The 12,659-nt window shown below is 35.1% G+C and overlaps 1 protein-coding gene across 1 annotated transcript; it reads right to left on the minus strand.

Annotated features, from left to right (window-relative positions):
- Positions 1 to 3,674: 3,674 nt before the first annotated feature.
- On the minus strand, positions 3,675 to 12,047 carry LOC113075007 (CD48 antigen-like). Its single transcript, XM_026247724.1, has 4 exons — positions 11,999 to 12,047; positions 11,478 to 11,813; positions 10,861 to 11,175; positions 3,675 to 3,766 (listed from the first exon to the last, which is right to left on the minus strand). Exons 1-4 carry the CDS (start codon positions 12,045 to 12,047, stop codon positions 3,675 to 3,677), a joined length of 792 nt encoding a protein of 263 aa, XP_026103509.1.
- Between the last annotated feature and the right edge of the window lie 612 nt (positions 12,048 to 12,659).

The raw sequence follows: 12,659 nt of genomic DNA on the forward strand, positions 1-12,659 counted from the left end.
ATTACAGTGTAACACAGTTGATATATATATATGTGTGTGTGTGTGTGTGTGTGTGTCAATTTAATTTGGTGGGGAAATTACCATTGACCTGTTTCAACAGCCTCTTCCTCCAGTGAACTTTGACATTGGAAGTCTTTTCATGTTTGTATTACTAGCTAGGTTTTTACATTGGTTAAAGAACTTGAATCACTTTTTAAATTTGAAATCACTTGATTTGGAATTACTTTGCACATTTGCTAGACCAATGCTTAACTTAGAAAGGCAAAGTACAGCCTTTTTCTTTTCACATCCTTTGTTGTAAAATAAAACTCCAACTGGGGAAAGTGGGAAACACAAAACAAAGATTTTGGCAGCTGCTGTCAAGGTGAGTAAGATGAAAACACCAGCCATCTGGTTATAAACAGAATGTGCATGCGTGCGTGTTTGTTTGTGTGTGTGGTTTTGGGTTTTTCCATACTCAGAAAAGAAGGTTCAAAAGCTGTCAAAAGTACACCTTTGTATCTTATTTACCCTTAAAGGGTGCCTATTAGTACTTTAACACAAATATTATAAACTAAAGTGTACATAATAGTACCTAAATGGTACATATTAGCACTTTTTTGAAAATGTATAATGCCCCAGTGATACATTTTGCACCTTTTAAATGATGTTATTGTTGTTTTAATTTGCGCATAAAAAAGTATTCTTGGAGCATCTCAAAACTGAAGTTGAGCCACTGATGTCACATGGACTGTTTTACCGATGTCCTTGCTACGTTTCTGGACTTGAGAACATTAGAGTTGTGTTGCTGTCTATGGAGGGTCAGTTCTCTGATTTCATCAAATGCATCTTAATTTGTCCTCTGAAGATGAACGAAGGTCTTACGGATTTGTAACAACATGAGGGTGAGTAATTAATGACAGAATTTTCATTTTGGGGTGAACTAACCCTTTAAGGATTGAAATCAAAATTTCAACTCATTTTTTAATTCCACTAAACTTGAAGGAACCTTAACAAATCTACATTTGTGTAAGTCAAACTTACTCAGGGGAACCAGGGAGATGCTTACTTCTGGGTTGGCCTACAAAACACATCATCGCTTTCAGTTGATCACCATGTGATAGGAAGTGACCAATAAAAACACATTTAATGCTACATAGACCTCAAAGGGGAAGAATAGCATTATTTTAATGTGCTTTATATTCAAAGAGGAGCTGTATTTATTAGAGAACAATTTTAGTTTGTCTTAATTTTCTTAATTTATCTTACCTTTGCATTTTTGATCTGCAGATGTAATGCATATGGTGTTAGATTAGAAAACATCGCCCCCTGTTGTCACTTTCTTTATTGTCTTGAGCTCTTCTAGATGTGATGTCATAAACCACTGCTGCAACAGTAGCCACGCCCACCACAGCAGAGATGACCAATCGGATCACAGCTTCAGTAGGACCACAAAATCTCAACAGAGTCTTAAACAGAAGAACAAGGAGACATTAGTGCACTTTAACTGTTTCAAGAGCTGGTCCAGACTGGTTTATGCTGGTCTAGCTGGTGGACCAGCATGTCCATACTGTTCTCAAGCAAAACGGAGCTGATGATTCTGGTTCACCAGCATTGTCTTGCAGGATTGATTGTCAGTGTGGCAGGCCAGTTGTCTGTAAGCAAGTAGTCTTTTATAATTAAAACATGATTTATTGAATTACATGATAACTTTGGAATTTATTTTGCTTCCTCTGCTGAAAGTAGAACTGAAAATTGTAATTGCTTTAGTTATGATTACATTATTAATTAATGTCCCTGGTAAACATTTTCAAAAGCATCAAAGGAATTGTCTCCTGTTTCATAAGATCTGTGCACAACTCTATAAAATCAGTTAAAAAGAGTTTGAGTACATTGCATAAATTCATTTTCAAATATGAAAAATAAAACATGACTAATATAAGCTTAATCATAATCATTTTGTTTAATAACAGGTGTTACGAGAAGAGCTCTTTCAATGGGACAGTTAATAACAACTTGATAATGGAAGTTCAAAACTGAAAGTTGTTGTTTTTAAAGATTTTCATACTTATCTGGGAAGTTAGATATGTCCAGATCCAGCTGTCAGTCACTGATTTCAAAAAGTACGCTTAGTAAAAGGTATGTAAGTGCAGTGAGGACCATTAAATAGACCTATGATTGAAAATAGAGATAGTGTTCACTTTCTGTATGCAATTGCTGAAATTAGGTTAATTCAAACAAAGTCAATGGCCACTAACAACGAACACTAATCACCATAATGATAACAGACTTCAACAACCTTTGTACATGTACTACATGAAAGAAATAAAGCCAACTTTGTACTTTGTAAACGTAACCAGCAACATGTTTTTCTTAATAAATAATTTATGAAAATGAATTTGGAAAATTGTCTCGGTTTTTAAAGTGCATACAGTTCTGCCTCTGCTTATAGTTGAAAAACACTTGCTTATTCACAATCATATTTTTTCTTTATTTGAATCTCTTGTGGAGTTTAAATATAACCTTTACTGATTAAAAGAGTTACTAACCGCTCTGAAAAAAAAAAAAGGCTTCAGAGTAGACAGATGAGAAAACATCATTCTAAATTTGAAAACTTCCATTCCAGATATTTATCAAAGGTATTTTTTGAGACGAACAGGTTCTAAGAAGATTTATTTCTGGTTGTGAAAGGAAACTGACCACAGTTCACACTCACACAAACACACATCGTCTAACATCGTGTGCAGTAGCTGAAGATCCTCGCAGCACATTTAACCACATTCAGCTCAGACACACATTTACTGACCTAAATATACATGATCTGACTCGAAGTGAACCTGTACCAGTTCACATACACACACACACACACACACACACACGCACACGTTTGTTTATGTGTAAAGTGGGTTCATCCCATAGGTGTAATGGTTTTTATACTGTACAAACTGTATATTCTATGACCCTACACCAACCCTACACCTAACCCTCACAGGAAACTTTGTGCATTTTTACTTTCTCAAAAAAACTAATTCTGTATGATTTATTAGCATTTTGAAAACTGGGGACATGGGTTATGTCCTCACAAGTCACCCTCTCCTTGTAATATCTGTGTCATACCCATGTCATTATACAGAGTTGTGTCCTGATATTTCACAAAAACAAGAGCACACACACACACACACACACACACACACAAAACGTAACAATCTCTATCCAATATCTTAAGGAACATTTACACAACATTGATTTAAATGCTGTAGATTGCGGAGATATTTAATTGAAACATCAAAAACATATTTAGTTCAAACATAATAAAAAGAAATCCACATGGTCTTTCAAAAAAAAAAAAGGTTTATTGAACTAATATCAGCACTCTTGTGTGTCTGTGACACTGTTTTAGGACAATTCATATTTAACTGGGCAAATTCATCTGTAATTGATACTAAATTATATTTTGAACATGTTTCATTTCATCGTATGAAATGTATCATATATTTGTATGTACATGCTGTTAAAGTAACCTGTAATCATGTAAAACTGCATGTTATACTTTCAAGCTTGTGCATCAACACCATTTCTTCAAAATGAGCATGTGAATGATAAACTATATTTATAATATTTGTTGCAGCTCAGTTGACTTATCTTTGGAAGCAGATGAACATGAAGCTTCATCATGAAATCATATTAATCATATTTCAGTCCTGAAGAGTTGTGGTGTATTCTGGGTGATGATCAGTGATCTGCAGACGGTAGATGATCTGTGTGTATTCTGACAGACTTTTCTCATCTACAAACACAAACACATGCAGATGTTGAGTGAATTCATCATCAGGTGATGTTTCTGTTGTTTCTCATGTATACAATACATGTACACTGCATAATAAGCATACTTTTGATTTAATAACAATTAAAAAGGTTCATCAACTTAGGCTTTTAGTCATAAAACTATTTTTCACATAAAGTATTATTTTTGTCATGTCAGTTGTGGTAATACTTGCCCTCTGTTTTTTCTTGCTTACATTTCCTGCAGCAGTAAAACACACATGAAGAAATGAGCAGCAGCACACAAACACTTATAAGTGACACGAAATAGAAACTCGCAGACACTTCTGTAATTAATAAAGAGAAAATTGTCAATCCTTTAGTCGAACTTCATCCAGATGCTGTAAACTGCACATTTAGGAAGAAAACATGTTGAAACAGTTCTTGTTTGAAGATGTTTCTGATGATGAACATTGAGAAGAGTTTCTGGTGATGAAAGGAACAGGAAGAAGAGCTGGAGAACATGAGAGAAACAAATATCATTTTAGGACAATATATTATTGATCATGAAATGTCTAGATATTATTAATCTTCTTTGTAGATATTGGCTGTTCATTACTTATAAAGCAGATATTACAGTTTTTTACAATCGCTATGACATTTTTTTCAATACCTTTAACAAGTTTCCCAAACTCTTAACACGGTTAGCACAACATCCGTCTTTGTAGGCTATACAATTAACACATTTCTTGTTGCTTTGTTACAAAATGAGTTAATATTAATTTAAAATGCTTGAACTTATTTTACACACAAACTCAACCAAGACCAAAACTATGTAATTTTACAGTCAAATTTACAAATGCTTTCACACTATATGTCAGAACAGATAACATCATCTTCTAAACATAACTATAGGCTAAAGTCAAAGTGAACAGCTGTTCATATTGTGAATTGAAACACAAATATATTCCCTGTATTTTATTCCATTGCTAATGAGAAACAGCTTATTGCAGTTATGCAAATATGTAAATCACAGCTGATTCCCATCTAGGAACACACTCAGGTGTTGAGGTTTTTGTCAATAGCATGATCATTCTGTACAGTGAAAGAGGACCTATCTGGGCTGATCTTGTGTGGAAAAGTGCACTCCTATGTAAATGTGAGATTTTAGAAGATCTGTACCAAAGACTGGTGCCACAGAAAGGGGACAGGTGGGAGACCACTTGCCAGTATATGTGAACACATGGAACAATGTGCATTCCACCATTCCCAGAGCAGACAGTCAATGATGTCTCTTTTCCTTGGCCCTTACTCCCTTTTCCTCAACCCTACTGAGGGCTGCATCTCCCCCACTGAAGGAGATGCCAGGATACAATGGATGCTGCATGCCAAGACATTACAGCTGAACAATACCAGAAGTGGATAAGGCATACCAAAAGATACTTCCCCAGATGCCTTGATGAGAACATTTGGCCAAACATAGAAGTTTGGGCAGATTAGATCACATTTATTTATTCACTTTTTATTCTACTGTGGATTTTTCTGTTCTGTAAATTTAGTATTTTCACATAATGACATAAATTATAAATAAATGACATATATATTGCATTTTTACATACTTTTTTCTTGCATTTTTGTTTTCTTTCCTTTTCTAGTGTCCTGTTGCAAATAAAGCCTTTGCAACTGCAGCAATTCTGTCTGTCTTTGTTCCCCCATAAATCGTTCATTCTATAAAGCTACTCTGAGATGGTCATTCAATTTTGTACTGAATTTCTGCAGCAAAAGAAACAAAATGCATGCATTTACTAAACACAACAAAACAAAAATGTAGAGAGGCTTCAAAATAAACTACAGTGCAAAACACAATCTATAGAATATACTGTCTATTGTATAAGAGCAGACCTGACACATAAAATAATGCAGTTTCTGTAATTTCAGCTGATGATAGCGTTTTTTTTTTTTTTTTTTTTTATCATTGTGTTATGATTGACTAAATGTTCCTGTTGGAAGAGAACGTGTGTTAGTGTTTTGAATAATTATTTGATTTTGAAACATGTTTGCAGTGTTTTGTTAGACATAGTGTATTGTGTTAGATAATTATTGTATTTTGAAAATTAGTTTTGGGGTTTAGTTTACAATGTTTGATTTTGAGCATGAAATTAACCGTTTTGCCAATTGTGTGTTTTAGGAGTGTTGGTGTGTTAAGAGTTTAGAAAACTTGTAAAATGTATTGAAAAAACTGTCATAGCGATTGTAAAAAAAAACTGTAAGAAAGCCCTGCCTAACAACACACAAAACAAACACCAGTGGTGGACGAAGTACACAAATCAAGTACTTGAGTAAAAGTACAGATACGTATAGTGAAATATTACTCCAGTAAAAGTAAAAGTACTCCTTTTTAAATTTTACTCAATTAAAAGTACAAAAGTACTCAATTTTTTATGTACTTAAGTAAAAAAGTATTGAAAGATAGATGTTTGAAATTTTATATAGGCTACTTAATTTAATTTTATACTAGCACATTTTTTTTTTTTTTTATATTCCTACTGCTCAAAATACCTGGGCCCGTATTCATAAAGATTCTAAGAATCCTCTCAGAAAACTCTTAATTTAGCTTAAAAACTTTTACGTAGGAGTCTTAGCTTAAGAGCGATTCGGGACCGATCTGAGAGCAACTCTGAGTAAGGAAAAGACAAAAACGTTCATCTTAGTGAGGAGGCGGGGTTGACCCCGTTGCTATGTATGACACAATCTTTTGAAGACTGTTATTGGTTGGTTGTCCAAGAAGGAAAAAAAAGAGTGATTTTAAGTATAGGCTCTATTCTAATTCTCACTTTGAATTTACATGCGTAATTTATCCTATATGACCGTTCTTTCACATACACACACACACACACACACACACACACATTATATGTGTGTATATAAATCCTTTTTTTATTTACCATGCTTGTAATTTCCTATAAGGTATTTGATTGGCTTAGAATGATAAAAATTGTTCCACTCTTTCTAATTTCAGTGATTGCTGTCCTATTTAAGTGGCGGTTTGAATGTTGGTTTTAATGTATCAAACTGGACAGAGGAACAGTGTTTACTGTTAGCCCAGTTAGTGGATGAACACAAGGCCATTCTTAAAGGAAAATTTGGGCCGGGTGTCACAGCAAGGGACAAGAAGCAGACATGAGAGCGTATAGCACAAACTATTAACGGTTCAATCCCCCTGCTTGTGCGCACCTATAAGCCTGCTATATTCATAAAGGAAATTCCGCTCCATCTAACGTCACACAGACCCATACTCGAAAAAAAACTTTCCGAAACTTGTGACAAACCGAAAGAGGTATTTTTGGAACAAAAATACTCCTTCAAACGTACAACTTAATTTTTGAAACTTTGTCCATGTTTAGCATGGGATTCCAACTCTTTAACAGTGTAAAAAACTCAGTATGCATGAAATAGCATTTCATCCCCCCCCCCCCCCCCTTTAAGGGTTAAGATGCTTTCTGAATTACTTTTTTCTTTACTAGGATTTTTTCTTTAATTTTAAGAGTAAACGCCCACATTTCTAAGAATTTTCTTAGAATTTTGTCACTAGGAGCTACTTTTTGCATTAAGATTCTTTATGAATAATATTTTTTCCAAAATAACCACTATATGGAGTCAAGATATATTTTTGTTGTTGATATGGACTACATTGACGAGAGTAATATTCACTGTGAAGCTTACACTGTGATGTACCTGAGAGAAAACAGAGATGAGCATCTGGGCCCGTATTCATAAAGATTCTAAGAATCCTCTCAGAAAACTCTTAATTTAGCTTAAAAACTTTTACGTAGGAGTCTTAGCTTAAGAGCGATTCGGGACCGATCTGAGAGCAACTCTGAGTAAGGAAAAGACAAAAACTTTCATCTTAGTGAGGAGGCGGGGTTGACCCCGTTGCTATGTATCACACAATCTTTTGAAGACTGTGATTGGTTGGTTGTACAAGAAGGAAAAAAAGAGTGATTTTAAGTATAGGGTGTATTCTAATTCTCACTTTGAATTTACACGCGTAATTTTTCATTTGACCGTTCTATCTCACACACACACACACACAAACACAATTATATGTGTGTATCTAAATCCTTTTTTTTATTTACCATGCTTTTAATTTCCTATAAGGTATTTGATTGGCTTAGAATGATAAAAATTGTTCCACTCTTTCTAATTTCAGTGATTGCTGTCCTATTTAAGTGGCGGTTTGAATGTTGGTTTTAATTTATCAAACATGGAATCAAAACCAAGAAGGGCGAGAAAGCCAAACTGGACAGAGGAACAGTGTTTACTGTTAGCCCAGTTAGTGGATGAACACAAGGCCATTTTTAAAGGAAAATTTGAGAGGGTGTCACAGCAAGGGACAAGAAGCAGACATGGGAGCATGTAGCACAAACTATTAACTGTTCATTCCCTCTGCTGGTGCGCACCTATAAGCCTGCTATATTCATAAATGCAGTTTTTTGAGCCTGCAAGGTAGGAATGTCCAGTGGAAACTAAATGAACTGTAACACAATAAGATGTTCTGAAAGTGCTGTAATTGTTTGTGTGATCACTCTGCTTACAGAAGTTTGTGACAGACCCAAATCATCACTATTGCATTGTTGCATTTTCCCAGTTGCCAAATATCGTAATGTAGTGATTACTTTAATTTATATATTAAATTATAAATTATTATATAATCTATAACGTCTTATTAATTCACTGTCATCCATTGTCTGTAACACATTTTTTCTGCCTCTTCGTCTTTCTGCCATTTTCTCCTCTGCTAAAAAAACTCTTAAGCCTCTTAAAAGTCCTCGTCTGTGTCCTAACAAGTTTGACCTTAAGACCTCTTAAGACCTCTCTCTCTCTCTCTCTCTCTCTCTCTCTCTCTCTCTATATATATATATATATATATAGGTGGTTGAATAAAAATATTTGGACATTATTTATAAAAAATTACCTCAAGTTAGCACCAGCTAACAATATTTACTTATTTTCAGTACGGTTATGAATAAACATTCATGTCTGTCTACTCGTCTAGTTAATCCAAACAATATACATATGTATAACGTTACTGTTGATAAACAATATAAAAACAGACATCACATAGGACATGGTAGCATTTTAATAAAACTGTTAATATTACGGCAGCGGGGAATTTGCACATGCACGAGTTATTTTATATAATCTGTGTTAGTTTAATGTGTGTGTGTGTTTTTTTTTTTTACCTAAAACACAGAGACGCTGATTGATGTGTCTGCATCGTCTGCACTCGAGCATTTCAGTGGGCTTAAACAGATCCCTCTTTACAGCGGATTTAGTTCCCGAACAACTGACAATTTTGACCTAAATATGATTTTCAGTAACAATAATTAATCCTAAATTTCGACATTAATAACTTACTTTTAGCAACATCAGACGCTCGCGCGCTCACAAGATCTCCCGGTTCCTACTGACTCTAAACGGTTCATTTGAATCAGTGAGTGGTCGACTCCAGAACAGCTGCAATCATTCTAATTCGTAAACGAATCGTTTGGTGCGATTCGCGATCCGATTTAAAAGTATATTTTGAAAAGACTCAGGCGGCAAGGAAGGCGACCGGAAGTTGAAGTCGGCTGCGTGCTGCCATCTTGTAGCAGAACTTCACTTGCGTTAGCATTCCCATTGACTCCCATTCATTTTGGCGTCACTTTGACAGCGAATAACTTTACATCTGAGGCGTTTAAAGACTCCGTTTTGTCCATTATTTATTTCTAAAGATACACGACAATGTATAAAGGGCTCCATTGCCTTCTATGTTACATTATGGCCCCGTAGAAACAGTTTTTGTAAAAAATAGGCTAACGATTGCGTCATAACCACGCGACTCTCTGTCGCATTACCGTACAGACAGGAGGAGAAGCTCGCAGGCAATTAACTTAATATGGCATACTGGCGTTACATTTTAAAATACTATACAAAATTATTAATCAGAATTACTCCTTACTCCTGCTCACTCACGCCAAAGAACTCCCCGCTCAAGCTCGCCGTCTCTGCAAGATTAATGATGGCAGTTTGCACGCACAGCTACTAGAACATTTACATCTGTCAGTCAGGTTGCTGACGTCGTCAAGCTTCGTTTGAGTCTGCGCGTCAGAAACGGAAGTGCTAAAAAACGCTAAAAATGGGCTTCAATTGTCTCAGTTGAGTTCCAATGGGGTCGCTGTGTCCATTTTACTGTCTATGTTCATGATGAATCAGACACCGCTTCTGCATGTCGGAGCACGTGATATATTATAGGGAGTAACGATATGTTTTATGAAATGTAGTGAAGTAAAAAGTATGATTTTATGCTTTGGAATGTAGTGAAGTAAAAGTAAAAGTTACTCGAAATAAAACTACTCCAGTAAAGTACAGATACTTGAAAAATGTACTTAGGCTTAGTACAGTAACGAAGTAAAGCTACTCCGTTACTGTCCACCACTGACAAACACTACGAATAAAACACAATTTTTACAGAACCTTAATATTTAATTATATTGAATTAGGATTACACTTTCAAGATACACTTTCTTGAAAACAATTTCTATTGTTTTGTAAAAGGTGTCATTATACATGTTTGACCGCCTTCAGAACAATTGGTTCAGTTGATTCAGAGATCCTAAAAGCTTTATTTCTCCCTTCACTGCTCAGCTGCTGTCATTTACAGGAGGAGGAACTTTCTGAGGCTCTCAGAGATCAGTTATTACATCTCTTATGTCTATGTATAAACACAAAATAATTGTTCAGATCCTTTTTGTTGTTGTTATTATTGTTGTGCTTCTTTCTATACTGACTTTTAGATAACACTGTATTTAGTTTTTTTTTAAATATTGCAAATGAAGATCGCTCCCTGTTGTCTCTTTCTGTTCTGTTTTACTGAGCTCTTCCAGATCTGAAGTCATAAACTACAGCAGCAACTGCAGCCACGCCCACCAGAGCAGAGATGACCAATCGGATCACAGCTTCAGTAGAACCACAACAATGAACAGAGTCTGAGGAAAGAAACAGAAGAACATGAAGACATTAGTGTTCATTTTAACCCTTTCAGGTCTGTAAAGAGCACTAGCATTACCCCTGACGTACCTGCACACGTGTGACAGAGTTGAGTGATGTTGAGATGTGTGGTCTGGTTTGTGATGGGATTGTTGATCACACAGCTGTAGATGTTGTTCTCCTGATATTCCACCTCCAGAGGTAGAGAGAGACTGATGCTGAGATCAGACACACTGATGCTGGACAATAAACTGTTTCCTTTGTACCAGGAGAGAGTCACAGCACTCACATTCACAACTGAACACAGCAGTGAACATCTGGACACTGATGAACGTTTATTTGAAGATGATGAAGATGAAGAACAGTTTGAAGAGTTACTGGTGATGACAGGAGAGGGAAGAGGAGCTGGAAAACATGAAAGACCATGTATGTGTTATAATCAACAAACTATGATAAAATTAGATGTTTTCTTGCAAAGATAATCAAAAAGAAACCAGCATTTTAAAGGCTGAGAAAGAAATGAATGCTTGTACATGTACTCTAAAACAATGATTGATAATTTGAGCAGCTATTTGATATATTATTTTAACATTTAGAAGGTGATGTCAGTTGTAGTTTGGACGTCATACAGTATATCATTTACATATTGTGAGTTCAGACAATTATAAAAAAATTATTAATTCTAGCATTAGTGACAGTTTACTCACCGTACACAGTAACAGTGAAGCTCTTCAGTGAGGTTTTTTCACTGATGATGACAGTCAGTTCATAAACTCCAGTGTGTTCAGATCTGATGTTTCTGATGGTCAGAGATCCAGTTTGATTGTCCAACAGCAGTTTGTCTCTGAATCGTCCATCATTACTGGCAAAAATAAAGTTGATTTGGTCTCTTTTAATGATTTCAGCTATTCGAGTGTTTTGAGGTCCAAACCTCCACAGAATCATGTAATCTCTCTGTACTTTAACATCAGTGTTTAGAGAGACAGAATCTCCTTCAGTCACTGACACTGACTTCACTTCATCTGTCACAGCGACAAACACACCTGAAACAACGTTTTTTTTTTTTTTTTTTCAGAAAAACAAAAGATGTTCAGTTGCATATTAATAGTGATGCATGAAGTGAACTAATCCACATTTATCTTATCTGAAAAAAACAAACAAATAAAAAACATCAAGCCTAGTTTTATATACATATGAATTCAGTAAAAGGAAAATTAAAATCACTTACACTTTGTGACAAACACCAGTAGACAGAAAACAGCAGGATTTGAGATCATCTTCTTTAAAATGTGTCCGAAACGAAGAACAACAGAGATTCAAGAAATAATCAAACTATGTTTTCTTCAGATGACTTGTTGAGTCCTAAATTCATGAACACACTGCTCACAAATACAGCGTTTGAGTCCAGACCTCATAAACTAAAAGAAGCAGACGACAACAGATCTCAGTCAAACTCTCAAACTGAGCTTCTAGTGAGTCAGAGAGAATGAAGAGCCTCAAACAAACTGATAGCAGTTTCCTAAACTGTTTCACGAGCCGGAGACTATACACATCTTCTGACTTTTGTTTTCAGAGGTTATATTTTTCTTACTACAAAAGTACATTATAATATTTAAATATTCCTTAATCTCTCACTAAATGCTTCCTCATATCTCACTTACAAACCACATCCTGTGAAACCAACAGACTGCTAACAACGTCAGCAGAGAAAGTTTCTGATCATTAAAAATAAATAAATAAATAAATATATTTTTTATACATATATTTTCTATTATTTATTTTAAAATAAGGACTAAAATGCTGTTTATTTGGATATTTCTGTGACATAAGACAAAAAAAAAGAAAAGAAAAAAGAAGTACAGAGAGCATGTTGTAGTGTGTTTATTTTT

This window comes from Carassius auratus, unplaced genomic scaffold, assembly GCF_003368295.1.
Source record: "Carassius auratus strain Wakin unplaced genomic scaffold, ASM336829v1 scaf_tig00016117, whole genome shotgun sequence".
Taxonomy (NCBI): Eukaryota; Metazoa; Chordata; class Actinopteri; order Cypriniformes; family Cyprinidae; genus Carassius; species Carassius auratus.

What these genes read in the sequence shown, in the direction of transcription:
- LOC113075007 (XM_026247724.1), bottom strand. Translation starts at nt 12,047, where the DNA reads ATGATCTCAAATCCTGCTGTTTTCTGTCTACTGGTGTTTGTCACAAAG. An exon ending in ACTGGTGTTTGTCACAAAGT is followed by an intron (nt 11,814 to 11,998) that starts GTAAGTGATTTT and finishes ACGTTGTTTCAG; the next exon opens with GTGTGTTTGTCGCTGTGACA. An exon ending in ACTCTGTCACACGTGTGCAG is followed by an intron (nt 3,767 to 10,860) that starts GTACGTCAGGGG and finishes TTGTGTTTGTAG; the next exon opens with ATGAGAAAAGTCTGTCAGAA.